Genomic DNA, 19,568 nt, shown 5'->3' with positions numbered 1-19,568 from the left:
ATTCTGCAATAGGGTAAATAAATGAGTCTTTGTAGTTTTCACAATCTCCATCACTTTATTTCTTCTTCCACCAAAATGATCTTACAAATATAAAATTCCTGAACTAAATAGATTTTTATAATAATAATATTTTTTTTAATTATATATATATAGTTGTCTGACACATTTCACAACAATAACTCTTTTTACAACTCATCTTTTGAACCAGGCCGTATAGGTTGAGCAATGCGCATGTTTTCCTTGTTGTCATTGAGTAGAGCATCAATATGGCTGTCCGTAAACTTGGTTGTGGAATCCTGTCACAAGATAAAAAGATCACTGTTGGAATAGTTTGCACAGAATAAACACAAGAATATTTATGCCAAAGGAATCACTTAAAACTGTATATTTGGTGTAAAGATGGAGGCATAGCGTCATAGTATATGTCACTATATAAGTACAGTGATGTGTGTGTGACGCCACCATGGAAAGGTATGATGATAACCATAGAGCCGTAACAGAGCAACCTCAGAGAGCGTTACCTTACCTCAAAGGAGTGTCGTTTCACTCCAATGCACGCCGTGGACTTCTCATAACAAAGAACCACATCCAGTTGCTGTGGTTTAGCACTCATCAAAGCGGCGTGAAACTCCTCGTAGTGGGAATCTAGAACGTATAAATCATCCAATGCAACGTATGCCTGAATGAACGAGGACTCGCCAAGCACTTACTTACCTATGAGTTCCATACAGGAAGAGGTCAGTGTTTCTTTGCTGAAATGCTTGTAGGCTTGCAGTCTGTTGCACACCTCGCCGGCACCGATGAGGTCATCAACAAACGACACTTTGCGTTCACCTACAACCTCTTTCATGGTTTTCTCAAACTCTGAAAGGGATGTGATGATCTTATTATCACATACTATTTAATCATGAGCTTATTATCACGTACTATTTAATCAAAAGACCATTTTGTTTCCAGAAAATGTTCATTTTATTACATGTTTTATATCTAAATAGTGTAAACACAATAATTGCAAAAATATTTCAACAATAATATTTTATCAACAGTCTTATCTTATCAATGTCTGACAATTAAAGTTCCATTAATCAAGTTTGGGTTTTTTGGTGACTGGAGAAGCACTCGTGCGCTGTTCTCTGATTGGTTGTTTCACGGGCATGATACCAGAGCAGCGCGCTCTGAGTGGACAGCTACGGGGGCTGATACTGACATGGTTAAACTCTATATTTTATCAGTATCACTGCCCTGGGCTTTGACACAGTATCATTTCGGCCTTTTCCCATATCATTCATGGGCGGTTTCTAGGGTACAGGGCCAATTAATACTGTAGTATGTGATAATCCCTGATATACACAATCAAGTGATGATAACCATAGAGCCTGAGAGGGAGCATGCAACAGATCATTGTGTGTGATATTAAGAGAAAAAATATCTAACAAGAATATTTGTAATATTAACAATTCGCATAAAGTTGAAATATTCAACAAAAAATATATTTTAAGTTGTATTATTGGGAGGAAACAAAGAAAACTCAGTAATTCTCAGAAGAAAGTCAAAATATTATAGGAATAAAGTTATACTTCTGAGAAGAATTATCAAAAAAATTAAGGAGCATATGTCAAAATATTACAAAAAATATTTTTTTAATAATAAGAAAAGTTTTACAAGAATATCACTATAATATTATGAGGAAAGCAGCTAATTAATGTTTTGTTATCTTATTTTAGTAGCATAGAGTTGAAATATTGAAGAAATCTTAAATAGTGATTTTTGGAAAATTTAATTAAAAATGGTGTTACTTAACAAACCTTTTGCTACCATTAGGCAACTTTCACAGGACGCATCTGGAAAGAAGAAAAAAAAAACAATAACAAATGAATCCACAATACAGATACATTCTGTGTAAAGAACATGTACTCACAGCGGTCTTTGGCTTCACTCCGGAGAAAGAAGCAGCACCATACCGTAAAAAACACCATCTTCATGGTCGGTGACTGCAAAACACGCATTTTGCCTCTCGACTGATGCTAACGCTCGGACGCTGTTTTGTCTTTTGTGTTGTATAGGTGGTTACATGATGGCAGACAATGCTGTGGGATCACGTATAGTTCAGGTTTTTCTGGTTTTCATGCAGACAGAGCTGCGGCTGGTATGAAGACATTGGTGTTTGTGTTCCATTGTGTCACAAAATATGTGCAATCACTGTCAGGATGATGGTCATATGCAGTCAAACATGTTTTTTTTGTACAACATTGCACCAAACAAAGTAGTCCCTTTGCTCTGTATTGCATCATTATGCAAAATCAAGGGGCCAAACAAATCAGCCTATGCTTTACTGACTCACTGATCATGTTTTTTTCTGTTGAAGGTGACTGATAAACCACCACAAGAAAATCTTGCCAGAAATTTGATGAAAAAATGATATTTAAGAAGCACTTCAGTTCAATTTATGACAGTAACAGACTTCTTTCCCAATGAATAATCATAAATGACCAACCCTTATTTGTGCACTACTAAAACACACACCCCTCTGTTATGTACAATAAGCTTCAAATGTGCAATACTGGACTTATGTGCAATAGTATTCATTCATTCAAGTGTAACTCAGGTACAATATGTGCAATACTACATTTTGTTTACTGCAGTTCCAACATTTTTGTTACTGTATAGGTTATTGTTTTTGATGTACATATATTTACACTTATTCTGAACAGCACCTGCCACTTTTATATTTATATTGTTATTCCTTGTTTTATTTTTTTTCTTATTTTTACTTTCTAATTTGCACTGTATTGAATTTTGTTGTATTCAATACAATGACAATAAAGACGATTCTGATTCTGTAATGTTAAAATAATAACATGTTTGTCACTGGTGATATAATCCAAACTGTTTATTTGTGTTTCTATCGTGTGTATATATGTCTATAAAAACAACTTCAAGTGGCTACAATATGCACATACTTTCCCAATTTGCTTAAATACATTTCCACCAATCTTGCCATTCTTCTCCAGTACGGTGCAAATTAAAGTCCAATCCCCAGTTAGTCGTCAATTAGGAGGAAAAACATCTAAAAAAAATTATAAAAATTTTAAAAGAGCACCACAAGAAAGAGAAAAAAACTCTAGACATGAAATAACACCCCTAAAGTCACCTTTACACTCCTGTTTTACTTCCTTTTCTGTACAGCATTGGCTATTGTCTTGTTAATGTAACATTACTGTAGAATACTACATAATACTACTTCTTATTTGTATTTTACTTCATTAAGTCATTTTTACGCTTGAAAATGCTTAATTCGAGGAAAAAATATTCATGAAAAAGCACAATTTATTAATGAATATTTTTTGATAAACCATGATCAGAGTGAAATCACATAATGCATAGCGGAAGTGGCGAGGGATTTACCGTACTGTTTTCAGGTTATCCCAATCGACAACTCATTCATTCATTCATTTTCTAACGCTTTTTCCTCACGAGGGTCGCGGGGGGTGCTGGAGCCTATCCCAGCTGTCTATACACCCGGGACTGGTCGCCAGCCAATCACAGGGCACATATTATAAACAACCATTCACACTCACATTCATACCTATGGACAATTTGGAGTCGCCAATTAACTTGTTTTGCTCTACAAACTTGCATGTTTTTGGAATGTGGGAGGAAACCGGAGTACCCGGAGAAAAACCACGCATGCACGGGGAGAACATGCAAACTCCACACAGAGATGGCCGAGGGTGGAATTGAACCCTGGTCTCCTAGCTGTGAGGTCTGCGTGCTAACCACCCGACCGCCGTGCCACCTCCAATCGATAACTACAAATTTAAATAAGACTTCATTATTCCCAACAGTGTAAATAAAGGTTTTATGATGAGGTAATGTCAACCAAGGTTCCGGAATGTACCGGAATGATCCAAAAACTTTTCCACATTAAATCAGAGCTGTTCTTCCCGTCACTCACACACACAAAACATGATTCATTTAGTCTTTCCTGAAAACTACGGGTCTAGAAAAAGCAGCGTGGTTATATATTTGGATCAATACAGTAATGTGTTCAACTTAAAATGTTCCATATACTTGGAAAATAAATATCCTTAAAAAAAAAAAAAAAAAAAAAAAACAGCTACGATGCGTTTAAGGTCCCTCCACTTTAATGATATTGACATGTTCATCCTGTGTGGATACGCTGCAGTCCTGAAGAGTCCTCCTGGAGCAGCTGCTACTTCCCGCCTCCCTGTACGTCTGGGCCCTGTCGTACGTGGGAATGTACGACTGAGCGTAGCCGGGCATGAGACAGTTTTGCTGAGGGTACGCGCCCACGTACGCTTGAGTTTGAGGTGGCGTGTGACTGAGCGGGAGGCTCTCACTGCTGCTACACGGAGGGAACCCGTTCATACCAGTGGGGCTCAGAACCGGAAGTTTGAAGGCCTCGACGGGTTCTAAGCTCTCTAAAGAGTCGTAGCCTGGCTGGGTTTGGCTGCACTGGTTGAATGTGACCTGGTTGAAGTTGAAGGTATCTTGGTTGAAGGACGCTGAGGAGGAAGCGGCGGGTAGAGAAGAAGGAGAAGGTGTTTTATTTTGCGGTGGCTGAACGTTGCCGCAAGGTCCCGCTTTGGAAGCGATGGTCTGCAAGGTGCTGAGGATCTGCTTCTGGATTTGAGTCTGCTGAGCCTGCTCCCTCTCCAGGCGGCTCTGCTGCTCCACTAGCATCTTCACCGCTAGGTTCAGGCTGCGCACTTCGCAGCCCAGAGTCTGGATCTGATCCTGAAGACCACATCTCGCCGCGGAGTCTTGGATGATCTGCTGCTGACTTCCCTCGCTACAAGACGGCCCTTGGCCTACGGAAGTCTGCAAGCGAATGGCAGCGCCACCTGGCGCTGACGATGTTAAAGGAGCTGGCGGGCGGTTCGGAAGACGGACTCCAACTCGAGGCAGAGTATGAAGGGAACGGAGGGATAGACCTGGTTTTTGCACGACAAAGCGCCTACTTGTGTTTGCTCCGCCATCGTCCGCTCCAGCCTGTGACGGTAGAATAAAATATACAGTTAAAATTGTAAGGTTATGATCCAAAGTATGTCTTATCGATATACAGTAAACCTCGGATATATCGGACTCGGATATATCGGAAATTCGCTCACAACGGACAGATAAAAAAGAACCGATTTTTCTGTAATGCATTTCCAATAAAAATTCATTGCATATATCGGATTTTTTATAACGGATTTCGCCTATTTCGGACAAAATCTCCAGTCCCGTTCCAATGCATTTCCATTAAATTTCCCTTGCATATATCGGATGGCCGCATCGTTATGCTAATCTTGTTGATGTCACTGGCTATTGTCTTTCTCCTGGCTCCAGATTTAGGACAAATATAAAAGTGAGTGACGTCAATAATACTAGCACAGCAGTGAATGAGATCTTAACCTCACTATTGGAAATTACGTAGGCCTGACGGGCGTAACAGGGCCTAGCTTAATTAACAATTTGTTATGCTCAGAGTCCAATAAAGTTAAATTCTCATTACCTTACGTCTCTTTTCATTGCCCAGTCCAGGTACATTGGAAACATAGTCAAGGAAGTGCTTTTTTATAATGGATAAAATCCGATATATGCGTAAAACGGACATTTTCCTGTATACGCATATAACGGATTTTGCTTATATCTGACAAAACCAGTGGGAACAATTGAAACCGATATATCCGAGGTTTACTGTATATTCAGAACTCCGCTGCCCGCCTCTTCACCTCCAACACATTACCCCTGTCCTCCAAAACCTCCACTGGCTTCCCATTCCCCAACGCATTCACTTCAAAATTCTTCTCATCACCTACAAAGCCTTCCACGATCTGACCCCCCCCCCCATATCTCACAGACCTGCTCCATCCACATAATCCCCCGCGTCCCCTTCGCTCCTCAAACTCAAACCTCCTGGCACTCCCCTGTAAGACCAAGCTCCGAACCTGGGGAGACAGAGCCTTCTCCATCGCTGCCCCCACCCCCATTAACTCCGTGCTTGCCCTGACCTTCCCACCTTCGAAAAACAACTCAAAACCCACCTCTTTAAATCTGTTTTTAATGTCTAACTTTTTATATCTGACTGCTGTGCCCCGCCCCGCTTTTACTCATCTTTTAACTGTGTATTAACCAATCAATGTTGTATTTTGGTGTGTCTTCTATTCTGTTTACTTGCTTTATTCAACTTCATTCTTCTGTAAAGTGCCTTTGAGTATTTTGAAAAACGCTATACAAATAAGATGTATTATTATCATTATTATTATTATAATATCTCATCCAAAACATACCCCATCACATGTTATCAACATGTGTGTATGGTATGGAACAACACATGATCCAACGCTGATTCGGCACATCACATCATGTTTTCTCACCTTTTCTGTAGTCAGATCATAATGTGACGATGCCGATGCCTGTTGGGACATTGCAGTTAAATCCGATCTTGGAACATTTGCATGATCTCTCCTTAACAATGACGAAACCTGGTGAAAAATGTAAACAAAAAAATGCGTTACATAGGATTCATTTCATGAAAGACAGACAGAAAAGCTAGCAACCTCACCTTCATCCTGTGAGTCAACGCTTTATCCAAAAGCCGCTTACGAGCTGCCAACATGGAGCTCGTCGCTGGAGAAGGAGTGACTCGCCTCCTCGTCAATGATGATGTTCCGGATGAAGACGTGGTTTCGATTGTGTCTGCTCTTTGTTGGACGCTCTGAGAAAGAGAAGTGACGCTCACAATTTGGATGTCGTTCTCTTCCCCATCTTCCACACGTTGCTGCTCCGGTCTGCACTCTGCGCTGCTCTCCCCAGACCCGGATGCCTTTGCATTCTGTGGATTCTCCGGTTCTGCGGATGCCTGTTTAGCAAACTTGTTAGCAGCGGAGAAGCCGGCGTGGTGTGATACATCCCGTAGTAGGTTTTGGAGCCGTATGTTGGTCCAGCTTTCTTGCAGACCTCCAGGGAGACTCTGTACATGTGCCGCTGATGCGTTGCTTCCAATCTCCAGGGGTCTGACCCTTCCAGGTCGCCTCCCTTGGAATTCTCTTAGAAAGAGGTAGATGGCCTGTGCAGACACTTTAATGTTCTCCAGCTCCAGCACAGCCTTGATCTTGCGGAAACTCAGCCCAGCCTTTCTCAGCTCCACCACTTTGCGTTTGGCAGCATCATCCAGCCGACCCATGGTGTTTCAGTCCAAGGCAACTTTATTGAAGAAAACATAAAATAGCGCCAGGATAAATAAATATTAGCACCAATACATCAGTATTTGTTTCTTTAATGGACGAAAATCTTCCTTATCTCGTAAAATCTCCTACGACAGTGTAATCAAACGACAGCTTTGCGGCGACAAATGCTAACATTTCACACGATAAAGTCAAGTGCTCACCTAGTGGAACCAAGAAAGACGATTGAGGCTTCGAAAGAGTCTTCCTTTAACTCATTTGGCGTCCCACAAGAAGAAAGGCTGCCGTTTCACTTTCTGGAGCACATAAATAAACAAATGAGTTGTAAGTGGCGCGCCGGTAGTTGCGTTACATCCTGTCGGTGCTACGTCATCAGCGAGCGACACTTCTCGAAGCCACCGTCGTCGCTGCCTGGTTCTATACCACCTGTAAACAAAGATGTAAGATTACGCTTTTATTCAGTTGATTAAAATGATATAATTGAATTATTTCAGTGTTTAGTCCATAAAATGATGATGGTGATTAATATATAGAGTTAATAGGTCGGACATTTTGCGACTGAAGTAGAGCACCGTGGTTTCCGCCTGCCTGAATGAAAATCAATGGCGGCGGCGCGTCTTTACTGATGGCCGCTCTTTTTGGTTTTGACTTAACCAGTATCGTCTTCCTTCGTGTATTCACCCATAGTTTCTATTTACTTAATTCTTTTTAACTCATGAAGTTTTATGACAACCGATTTCTGGAAATACTTAATCCTAGCTCGTGCGGCTAAGCTAACAAGCTAGCATGTACACTGAACGACTTGCACAATCAATCAAATGATTGATGATTGTTTTTAACAGTAGAATAGTCCTCTGCATCAAATATAATATAAATATACAAATATAATTAGGTATTTCTAATATTTTGGTGTTGTTGCTCTACAAAATATAAGGCAGCACTGTTTGATCCATTGCACATTCACACGACTCCAACTTCAACTCCCTATAATAATGCTAATAAAATAGAATTGAGTGTTGTTTAATTATTGAACATGTACAGAAAATGCATATAATCCTAATTGTTTTCTATTCCTAGGGCTCCATCACCTACTAAGCGGAAGGAAGAGGAGAAAACAAAAGACCGAACTAAAGAGAAAACTGCCACCAAGGACGGAGAAAAGGACAGAGGACGGGACAAAACCAAGAAGCGCCGCAGTGCGTCCACTGGAAGCAGCAGCAGCAGGTTTGTTGTGGTGTGATGCCATCTGTTGTGGCCCAGCAAGGTGCACTGTATTCAGGCACACACGCAGAGCAGCTGGTGTGACGCCATGGAGGTCTCTTTTGAACTTTGCAAATGCTGCAGCACATCAAGCCCCATGTGTCGTAGTGATGTGGCGTTTCAGGCGGCTAATAAGGTTTTTTGTGTACTTTTTTTTCTCCATCGCTGCAAAAAAAAAGACTATCTGTGGTTTGTATAAACTATAATTGACTCATTTTGTTTGCTTGATTACTACCACAGGTCCAGATCTAGCTCCTCTTCAAGCAGCAGCTCTGGTTCCAGCTCGGGCTCCTCCAGTGGCTCCAGTTCGTCCGGAACCAGCCGCTCTGGCTCCTCAAGCTCTCGCTCCTCATCCTCCTCCAGCACTTCTGGGTCTCCGAGCCCCAGCCGCAGGCGCCACGACAACCGCCGCCGCTCCCGTTCGGCGTAAGTCACTCTGTTGTCACAATAGTGTGTGTTATTAGTTAGCGTTTGGTTTGTTGCTGTGCAGATCCAAAACGCAGAAAGGGAGGGGAGATGATAAAGAGCGGAGGAAAAGAACCCCAAGCCCTAAGCCTACTAAGGTTCACTTAGGGCGACTGACCAGGAACGTCACCAAGGTCAGCTTTACGGACAAGTTAAAAGGCTCATATTGCTGTCTCAACCTTTACGTCCAACCAGGTTGTTTGATTTCTGTGCAGGACCACATCCAGGAGATCTTTTCCACTTATGGGAAAATCAAGTCTGTTGAGATGCCAGCGGAGAGGCTGTGCCCGCACTTGTTCAAAGGCTACGCTTACGTGGAGTATGAGAGCCACGAGGAGGCTCAGAAGGCCCTCAAGTACATGGATGGAGGTAGGAGACAGTTTCATTGTGTGCACGCCTTACTGTGTGAATTCCAATATCTCTCCCTCGCTATATCACGTGTTTCCCAAAAAGTATTAATTAAAAATGATGGCTGTTTTGTTGTTGGCCATGGTCTAGTATTTGATTAATCAGACTTTGCGGGCATTAACTTAACTTGGAACCAATTAACTGCAATAAATGAGGGATGACTGTACACTTATATACTTTTATATAATGTATTTCTACGCTTTTCTAGGCCAGATTGACGGACAGGAGATCACGGCATCGGCTGTACTGCCCCAAAGAATCCGCCTTCCTCCTCGTAGGCTGTCCCCCCCTCGCCGAATGCCTCCTCCACCTCCCATGTGGCGTCGCAGCCCACCGCGCATGAGGAGGAGGTCTGTCACACTTCCATCTTTTCAAATATTGTCACGACTGCTATTATTTTTTTCATGTATATATATATATATATATTTTTTTTTTTTTTTTAATATCTCTACAGGTCTCGCTCTCCAAGGAGGCGTTCCCCGGTACGCCGCCGCTCTCGTTCCAGATCTCCTGGTCGCCGGCGTCACCGCTCTCGCTCCAGCTCCAACTCCTCCAGATAAATGTGGAATCTCAAGCCCAGTTTCTAATGTTTTGTTTTTTTTTAATTGTTATTTTTACGAAAGTAACCTACCGCATGGAAAAGTTCAAACTCAACATGTGCCCGCATGTAGGGAGTGTTTTTTTTTTTTTCCATGACATCATTCTTGTAATTTTTGATCGTACACCCTTTTTAGCCTGTATTGACTTTTAGACAGTTTGAACAATAAAATATGTTTAACATCATTTGAGTTTTCAATGATTTTGGAACATATACATTTATTTTATATTAACTTAAATTAGCCACCTTTCAAGCTAAATGCTAACTTATAAGGGGAAATAAATTTAAATATTTAAAATGATTATGAATCCACGTTAATACAGTACAGTGTATGAATATAAACAGGAAACTATACTACTACGGTATATCCAGTGTGGAGACAATGTACGACTCTGTCCACTAGAGGCCACTAACTCCCCAAAGTCACAGTATGGATACACCTCTCTTCCATCCATCCATTCACTAACTTCTGAGAAGACAGTTCTTGTAGATGTTCTCTCCAGGCCGTGTCCCGCCTACATCTTGTCGGTGTACGGACAGTTTGAGTCTTTTACCCACGGAGCCCGGTTTCTTTGACCATGTTTTCCGAAGCAGAAACCAACAGAAAACGTGTGCGGGAACTGGTGGACAAACCCGGAAATGGAACGTGCGCCGACTGCGGAGCTGCAGGTAGATACTTAGGTGCTTCTTTGGGACAAAATTAGAGCTGAAATACTAGATTAATGTTTGTAATATATACAGTTAGTCTTTATACACTGTGGGTGCTACCGTTGCTATTATCTTAGTGAAGAAATACCGTTGTATTTTTGTTTTGCTCTCGTTTGTGTGCACGAGCCGGCCACTCGAATAATTGAATAATAACATAAAAAAGGATATCTTTACAAGGATAATAATGGTCGCTTTGGATTGACTCTGATACTATGTTTGTTTGTAACATTTTACACACCAGTGTTGCCAAATAACTTAATCAAAATGTTGGAATATTTCTCAATCTTTCGTTCATTCATTCGTTTTCTACCGCTTATCCTCACGAGGGTCGCGGGGGTGCTGTAGCCTATCCGGGCTGTCTTCGGGCGGGAGGCGGGGTACACCCTTGACTGACTGTGGTGGCCAGCCAATCACAGGGCACATATCGACAAACAACCGTTCACATTCATATCTATGGACAATTTGGAGTTGCCAATTAACTGAGCATGTTTTTGGAATGTGGGAGGAAACCGGAGTCCCCGGTAGACGGGTGGTATCGAACTTTGGTCTCCTAGCTGTGCGGCCTGCGCGCTAATCACTCGTCCACCGTACAGCCTATCTCTCTCTATGATGATGATTGATACACAATGACTGCTTGAGAAATGCAAGAAGCCGAGTCATGAGACATGCTGAGGTCAGAAGGAAGCTGACAGACACCAGCGGTACTTTTTCAAATGTTACAACACATGTGTGTTTATGTGTGTGTGTGTGTGTGTTGCAGATCCAGAGTGGGCATCATACACCCTGGGTGTGTTTGTGTGCCACAGCTGCTCAGGCCTCCACAGAAACATTGCACAGATCAGTAAAGTCAAATCCCTCCTGCTGGATCCATGGACCACCTCTCAACTGGAGGTTTGTGTGTGTGTGTGTGTGTTGTTATAATTGTTCTAATGTGTGTGCTGGTGTATAAAGCAAGCATGCGTGCACCAAGATAGTGTATCACATGCAAGCATCATCCTGCTCTTCCTTCCTTTTGCAGTTTATGGACTCTGCGGGTAACCTCGCTGCCAAGGACAAATATGAGCACGCAGTGCCCGCCTTCTACTACCAGCCCAGCCATAAAGATTGTGCGTAAGTGACCTCTCCTTTTCAAATTTAATTTTTTTTTTACATTTCCAAATAAAATAAACATGCACAGTGTACAAATGCATCAATTAAAAATGCATTCAAATAAGGTGTAATAAAAAATCCAGAAATAAAATGTTTTCTTGATGAATGTCAACCAATCTCCATGAATGTCAGAAGAGGGGCGGGGCTTGTGTCATGTAAGGAAACAATAAATACATTTCAATAACAGAATTACATTGCCGTGAAGGGGTTGAAATATATTTCAAAATAAAATAAAATAAAATAAAAGCTGCACGGTGGTCGAGTGGCTAGCGCGCAAACTGCACAGCTAGGTGACCAGGGTTCAATTCCATCCTCGGCCATCTCTGTGTGGAGTTTGCATGTTCTCCCTGTGCATGCGTGGGTTTTCTCCGGGTACTCCGGTTTCCTCCCACATTCCAAAAACATGCTCGGTTAATTGGCGACTCCAAATTGTCCATAGGTATGAATGTGAGTGTGAATGGTTGTTTGTCTATATGTGCCCTGTGATTGGCTGGCGACCAGTCCAGGGTGTACCCTGCCTCTGGCCCGAAGACAGCTGGGATAGGCACCAGCACCCCCCGCGACCCTCGTGAGGAAAAAGCGGTAGAAAATGAATGAATGAATGAAAATTAAATAAAAAAATAATAAAAAAATAAATAAAAAATAAAAAATAAAATAAAATACGCAACCACAAAACACATAAAACCCACCTACAAACACGACACTTGTCTTGCAGGCTCCTGAGAGATCAATGGATTCGTGCCAAATACGAGCGGAAGGAGTTCATGCCTGGCGGGCAACAGGAGTCTTACTCAGCAGGTATGAATACTCTTTAACACTTTAAATCTCCTTCACAGTATCATACCCTCTACTTGGAGGATACAGGATACAGTATATGTTATTGTTGGGGAGATATCTCGTAAAACCATTCACACTATACGTTCATATACAGTACACTATAAGTACATGCACAGTAAAACATTCACAGTATAAGTACTTAACTAAAAGGATTTATGTTGCCATCATAAAACCTGAACTGACAGTTCATATTGTACTGAGCAGCCAGGTGCTTTGCTGGGTCTGCGCCATTTCTGGTTCTGTGGTTATCGTCACACTTTTGCAATCTGATAAAAATACACAAAAAAACACATAAAATAACCTGCCATGACCCATAATCATGCTTTGATGCTTCCATTTTTTATGGACGATTTAGTTTAAAGGAGAACGTGTAGTACTGTTTTGGACTTGCGATGGGTTAAGATAAGGACGTATTATTAGGGAGTCCCATGACTGCTCAATTCCTCCATTGTGTGCCCTTGTCTCATGTCGTGTTGTGCTCCACTCGCCCCCCCCCCTCGAGGAAGAAGGACCTCTTTTGTATGCTTTCGTTATTTTCATTCAGCATTACCCACACATTTTATTGGTGAGATTTGGGAAACAGAGTAACGATTCCGCAGTTCCCAACATTTCCAGGTGACTGCTGTGTGTGAGTGACCGGAAGAAAAACCTGTTGGTTTACATTTGTAAATTTCCCCACACTCCAGTTTGAGACGACTTTTGATCTCAACAAAGTTTTCTAAAGATTATTTAAGAAGAAATTCCAAATGAAAAAAACATTTTTCTTCGGGTACTCCTGTTTCCTCCCACATTCCAAAAACATGCTCGGTTAATTGGCCACTCCAAATTGTCCATAGGTATGAATGTGAGTGTGAATGGTTGTTTGTCTATATGTGCCCTGGGATTGGTTGGCCACCAGTCCAGGGTGTACCCTGCCTCTCGCCTGGAGACAGCTGGGATTGGCTTCAGCATCCCCGCAACCCTCGTGAGGATAAGCGGTAGAAAATGAATGAATTAATTTTCCTTGAATTATTTGTCTAATTTTATCTGTAAAAGTGTTACTATCAGCTGTATGTTGTCATGTCCCTTTTTTCAGGAGCACTTTAAACACCAGACCACATCAAATTATGTAATTTAATTTAATTAAATTTTTTACTAAATAAGACATCTGACTTGCAAGTCGTGTTGCCAGTTTGTATGTTAAAAGTTAAAATACTTAAAAAGCAACTGGCGGGCCGGATTCAAACGCTTGGTGGTCTGCATGTGGCCACGGGGCCGTAGTTTGCCCATCTCTTGTGTAACATATTTACTCTACATTTGATGCTTTACTCAATATCAAAGTTGCATCCCTTCATTTTCCAAAATGTGGCCCTGCCTGGAAAAATAATCCTATTTATTCCTTTTCATTTTCACTACAACATAAAAAAAAAGAGTGTACGTCTATGGTATGTATTGTATCACATCATTACGACTTCACATGTTTGTGTGGTTTAAGTGTGTGTGGCAATGATAACACTCGGCTTCCTGCAGCGCAATTTCTGGTTTGCTCACACTGTCCTATGTGTGTGTGTGAGAGGAAGAAGAGCTTAAAGGGAATAAATAAGGACTTAAGTAGAAGGCATAGACGCGTCCCATGAAGGATAAGTGATAAGAGTGTCATTGTGTGTTTTTAAGCATTCTTCATTTAAAGGCAACATTTTTTCATTCATTCATTTTCTACCGCTTGTCCTCACAAGGGTCGCGGGGGATGCTGGAGCCTATCCCAGCTGTCTTTGGGCGAGAGGCGGGGTACACCCTGGAATGGACTATAGACAAACAACCATTCACACTCACATTCATACCTATGGACAATTTGGAGTCGCTAATTAACCTAACATGTTTTTGGAATGTGGGAGCAAACCGGAGAAAACCCACGCATGCACGGGGAGAACATGCAAACTCCACACAGAGATGGCCGAGGGTGGGATTTGAACTCAGGTCTCCTAGCTGTGAGGTCTGCGCGCTAACCACTCGACCGCCGTACAGCCTGGCAACATTTTTCATCCATATAATTAAAGGCAGCGTGCCTATTAGCTATTACCGGTACATCCATCCATCCATTTCCAATGTCGCTTATCCTCACAGCCAATGGCAGGGCACATATAGACAAACAACCATTCACAATATGGACAATTTGATTTTTACAATGCGCCACGCGCCTATACAAGCCGGCCTGCCACATCTTGGAGACCCCTGATGTAAGTAAATAAAGTTTGAATATGGCTGTTTGTGTGTAAGCATGTTTTTTTTTTTGTCAGGCCACCGGGAGGGGTTTCTATGGAAACGAGGACGCGACAACGCACAGTACCTCAACCGAAAATTCATCCTGTCGGAAGCTGAGGGGGTTTTGAAGTATTTCACCAAGCAGGATGTGAGTTTCTTGACACATGATGATGACTATTTGTATTGTTTCTATTATTTTTATTCTTAGTTTTGTGCCTGCTGTGAGCTAAATAAGTAAACAAATCATAAAGCCTGTCGGGCCATGTGTATTATTAGTGACACCTAGTGGCTAATTATTATCATTAGAATAATAAGTATTTTTTTAAATAGTCATTATAATTGAAATTGGATATGACAACAAAAAATTTTAACTTTTCTCTCAAAATTGACAACAAATATCCGATTCTCCTGCAGGCCAGAGAGCCAAAGGCCGTAATAAACATCAGCACAGTCAACGCCACCTTCCAGCCGGCTAAGATCGGCACGGCTCACGGCCTTCAGGTGACCTACCTGAAGGACAACAGCACTCGGAACATCTTCCTTTACCACCAGGATGGCAAGGTGAGGCGCCGCAGGACGACGCCGGCGTCACGTGGCAACCATAGTGATATTGTCTTCTCTTTTTGGAAGGAAATGGTGGACTGGTTCAACGCCATCAGAGCCGCCAGGCTTCATTACCTGCAGGTGGCCTTCCCGGGTGCCCCCACCGCTGACGTAAGCAAGCATTATTATTATTATTATTATTAGTTGCTGAGATGGGTCATGATTGGCCACATTTATTTTATTTTTTACTAACAAAAAATGTCCGTACGACAGTTTTTGGGGAAGTGACATTTTTTATGAACTACAATAAAATGACAGGTTTTCATTGCCATTAAGACTATTAATGGCCATTAATATTATTAATGGCAAAAATAAATATAAATTAGTATGAATAAATTAAAATAAAATACATGATACACAAAAAGCAATTCAATATTCTCATAAATATTATTATTCTATAAATACATTTTAAAATATGTATTAAGAATTATTTATTAATAATTAATTAGTATGAGTATAAGTATTATTTTTATTAATATTTATATTTTACACTTTTTTATTTTATTTCTACTAACAAAAAATTCTGTACAAATTTCTGTTAATTACATTTAATAAAATCATTTTTCCCGAAAATATACATTTATATGAAATTAAAATATACATATACTAATAACATAAAACAAACAATATAATTAAAAAAATAAATAAAAACCAAAAATATATGTACACATATGGCAATATACAATATTAAATATATAGTATTTTATTATTATATAGAAATTTCATTAAGAGTGTTTATAAGACAAGATGCTCAGAATCTAATTTTGCTAAAAGGTAAAACCTGAATGTGAGATACGTTGATGAAGAAGAGCAAATGAAGCCATTGAAGCAATAAAGACATTTTGCAGCGCCATCTTCCAGACAAATATTCCAATGAAATATGGAAAGCCAGCAATCCAAACGGAAATGAGCCCATATTCGTGTTTTGTTTAGCTGCTGCCCAAGCTAACCAGGAACTACACCAAGGAAGGATTCATGGAGAAGACGGGGCCAAAGGTGACGGTTTTATTTTTTTCTCCTCGATGGAATGGTTTCTAATCCTTCTGGCCTGGCACCCCCCCCCCCCCCCCCCAACCCCAGCACACGGAAGGCTTTAAGAAGAGATGGTTCACAATGGACGACAGGAGGCTGATGTACTTCAAAGACCCGCTGGTACCTCACTCAGCACTGGACGTTGATGAGCTGGTGTGTTGTCGTCCTTTATAACACAAACGTCTTTGCTCGTAAGGACGCATACGCACGGGGCGAAGTCTTCATCGGCAACAAGGAAAACGGCTACAGCATCTTACCGGGTCTTCCCGCCGGCGTCCAGAGCCACCACTGGCAGCAGGGGATCACCATCGTCACCCCGGACAGGAAGTTTCTTTTTGCGTGTGAGAGTGAGGAGGATCAGAGCGAGTGGATGGCCGCCTTCCAGACCGTCGTGGACCGACCCATGCTACCTCGGGAGTACGCAGGTACTCTGATCTACGGCTACGTGGCTGGCCTCGGGCTCTTTACCACCATTTGCTTTTCCCCTCGTAGAGGAGGCCTACTTTAAGCACAAACCATGATGACGCTGGTGGACCGGCCACACGGACAACGTACTTCAACGCCACACCATCGAGTACGGGTACAGTACAGTATTTGGGATGGGGAGCAAACATATTTCAACAACTTTATTCCCGTTCAGATTATCTTGGAATATGATGTCTTTATATGTCATCATATTTTGACTTTATTATTGTTTTGACTTTATATATTTTGACTTTACTATACACACAGTACCTATTATCTTGCAGTAGGTCTCCATTCTCATATTTATTATTATTATTATTATTATTATTATTATTATTATTATTATTATTATTATTATTATTATTATTATTATTATTATTATTATTATTATTATTATTATTATTATTATTATTATTATTATTATTATTATATTTTATATAATTATATTATTTATCACATTCTGATTTTCATAAAAAGGACTGCTCCTTTTTCCATTTTTGCTGTTTTGCTTTGTATTTGTGTATTTTAGAAGGCATATTATTATTATTTATTTATTTGCCTTTTTTCCCCAGATATTTCAACTTTTTTCTGCTACCTGTTTTCCCTTTTTTCTCACCATAGTTTGACTTTAATCCTAAAATTATAACCTTTCCCCAACCTAATGTTTCTAAAATTGCAACCTATTTCTTCAGTTGTTAAAACTTAAAATAATTAAAATTTAAATAATTAAAAATAATTAAAAATAATATGTTTATTCTACTAATATTTTGTCTGTTGTAAAAATGTATTTTTAGTATTTAAATTGTATTTGGGGGCTGATTAAAAACACGTTTATGTGCCATAAGCGGCCCTTCAGCCGCACTTTAGACACCCCTGTAGTAAATGATTAGTGTAAAGGTGTGAACACTGTCTATTATTATATATACTGTACAGTATTTGCTTTCCTTTAAATGTCATGATATAATATATAATTAAAATATACAATATATAAATAAGTTTCCTTACGTTTGAAAAGAAATCATAGCAGTTCCACTTTTGTCCAGCAGGTGTAAATACTGTGTTTTTATTGTACAATCTGAGTTCCACTCGTCACAATAGATGTTACCAACATGAGAGAGTACAGGAAATACTGCATGTTAAATTTATTTCTACGACGAAAGCAAGTGTAGAAAAATGTGAATAACACCGCATGACGTTACTGACTCGTATACATACATACGTACGTAAGCACTTCAACAGTGACAATGCATTGTACCACCGTGGTTATGCAATCATTAAAGTCATTATTATACACAGCAATGTACACATTCGTCCATATAATACTTCATTCCGTAGCGATCTGGCCTCTTTGAACATTTTCACATGCACCAACATGAATATTTACACACAAATGTATCAATAGTACATACATATATATTTTTAAATAGCTTATATACATTCGAAGAAGCTGCATTTATTTATTAATGTTGAAAAAATGTTCCAACACAGCAGCTGCCCACCGCAAGGGGGCAGCAGAGTACAAGAAAGACACAAGCTGAGAGCAGAAGTTGATTCATAATGCATTAGTCCAACATGGTGGCTTTATGACTTATTATTATTATTTTTATGATTATTTACCACTGCCACTGACCGCTCTTTCTTTCTGGTGAGTCGTAGATAAGTCAAATAAAATATTATGTGTTTTTACTTACACATTTTTGAAAATATTTTAATTAATATTCTTCCTTGGTATGTACAAATATTTTATTTTTGTAGTTATTATATATTATTTTACTTATTGGTATTTATTTCTTATATGTATTTAATTGGTTTGTATTATTTACTATGTATTTCAGTATGTAATCATTATTTGTATTATGACCATGATTGCCATGATAATTTTTATTATGCTCACGATTTAATATAATAAAAAAAAAAATCCAAACACATACAATGAAATATGAATGAACTGTCATTTTTGTTTGGTAGGTCCTGTTATTAATTCCATTAGTATATTTCATTATTTATGATTTTTAAAAAATAATTTCTTCGATTTATGACTGTATTATTGAGTTTTTTTTTTATTTTAGTATTGAAGTATTTTACCATGATTATGCTGTGAAGTAGATTTAGCGCGTGTATTTTTAAGCTTGCCTTGAGTTCTATCGAAGCTGACTTTTTCCAGGATGAGAAGAACTGAGAAGAGCCGCGCTCTCTAACGTGAGCGTCCAATGAAAGACTTGTAGCGTACAGTGTGTCCAAAATGTAAAAGCCAATTGAACTGAACTGAGCGACAGCAAGGATTGTAATATTGAAGAAAAGCACATTGTCAAGATGGTGGAAGGTTCAACTTAACGGATGTCGGGGTGCTCTGTTCTTAACAAAGAGTCTCTGATTTTATTCAACTTGGACTTGAACTTGCTGAGGATACCTCCTTAGGACCTCCTTAGGACCTCCTCAGGACCTCCTTAGGACCTGCAGCAGCCGGCGCTCTGAACCTCCTTGCTGACGTACTCCTGCAGCTTAAAGTTTTCACTTGGATCCTTCGCAGAACGATGCTTGAGCTCCCTGAGACGCAAGAAGATATTTAGGATTTTCACCCTGAGACACACAAAATCTTCCCTCATTTT

The 19,568-nt window shown here is 40.1% G+C and overlaps 4 protein-coding genes across 5 annotated transcripts in view; 2 read left to right on the top strand and 2 right to left on the bottom strand.

Annotated features, from left to right (window-relative positions):
- Positions 1 to 2,876: 2,876 nt before the first annotated feature.
- Positions 2,877 to 7,900, bottom strand: LOC131102989 (uncharacterized). Its single transcript, XM_058048774.1, has 4 exons — positions 7,397 to 7,900; positions 6,572 to 7,212; positions 6,384 to 6,491; positions 2,877 to 5,013 (listed from the first exon to the last, which is right to left on the bottom strand). The coding sequence occupies exons 2-4, from the start codon at positions 7,190 to 7,192 to the stop codon at positions 4,129 to 4,131; spliced, it is 1,614 nt and encodes a 537-aa protein (XP_057904757.1). The 5' UTR covers positions 7,193 to 7,212; positions 7,397 to 7,900; the 3' UTR covers positions 2,877 to 4,128.
- rnps1 (RNA binding protein S1, serine-rich domain) lies at positions 7,481 to 10,109 on the top strand. Its single transcript, XM_058048777.1, has 7 exons — positions 7,481 to 7,633; positions 8,271 to 8,417; positions 8,694 to 8,879; positions 8,944 to 9,052; positions 9,134 to 9,287; positions 9,535 to 9,676; positions 9,781 to 10,109. Coding segments are annotated over exons 1-7 (846 nt in total). The 5' UTR covers positions 7,481 to 7,631; the 3' UTR covers positions 9,887 to 10,109.
- A 210-nt stretch (positions 10,110 to 10,319) lies between these two features.
- LOC131102990 (arf-GAP with dual PH domain-containing protein 1-like) lies at positions 10,320 to 19,175 on the top strand. 2 transcript variants are annotated; one of them, XM_058048775.1, is made up of 11 exons: positions 10,320 to 10,593; positions 11,393 to 11,523; positions 11,651 to 11,742; positions 12,497 to 12,579; positions 14,895 to 15,007; positions 15,274 to 15,420; positions 15,490 to 15,573; positions 16,396 to 16,458; positions 16,543 to 16,614; positions 16,691 to 16,919; positions 16,987 to 19,175. In XM_058048775.1, the coding sequence occupies exons 1-11, from the start codon at positions 10,503 to 10,505 to the stop codon at positions 17,013 to 17,015; spliced, it is 1,134 nt and encodes a 377-aa protein (XP_057904758.1). In that variant the 5' UTR covers positions 10,320 to 10,502; the 3' UTR covers positions 17,016 to 19,175. The 2 variants fall into 2 exon arrangements, with proteins under 2 accessions (XP_057904758.1, XP_057904759.1); XM_058048776.1 differs by lacking the exon at positions 10,320 to 10,593 and adding an exon at positions 11,079 to 11,305.
- LOC131102992 (ras-related protein Rab-26-like) overlaps positions 18,004 to 19,568 on the bottom strand; it is a 38,955-nt gene continuing 37,390 nt past the window's right edge. The window contains exon 9 of the mRNA XM_058048778.1: positions 18,004 to 19,506. Coding sequence (XP_057904761.1) covers positions 19,407 to 19,506 — 100 coding nt within the window. The 3' untranslated portion in view covers positions 18,004 to 19,406. The remainder of the gene's footprint in view (positions 19,507 to 19,568) is intronic.

This window comes from Doryrhamphus excisus, chromosome 15 (assembly GCF_030265055.1).
Source record: "Doryrhamphus excisus isolate RoL2022-K1 chromosome 15, RoL_Dexc_1.0, whole genome shotgun sequence".
In the NCBI taxonomy this organism is placed as follows: Eukaryota; Metazoa; Chordata; class Actinopteri; order Syngnathiformes; family Syngnathidae; genus Doryrhamphus; species Doryrhamphus excisus.
This window is presented reverse-complemented; position numbering and strand designations above follow the sequence as displayed.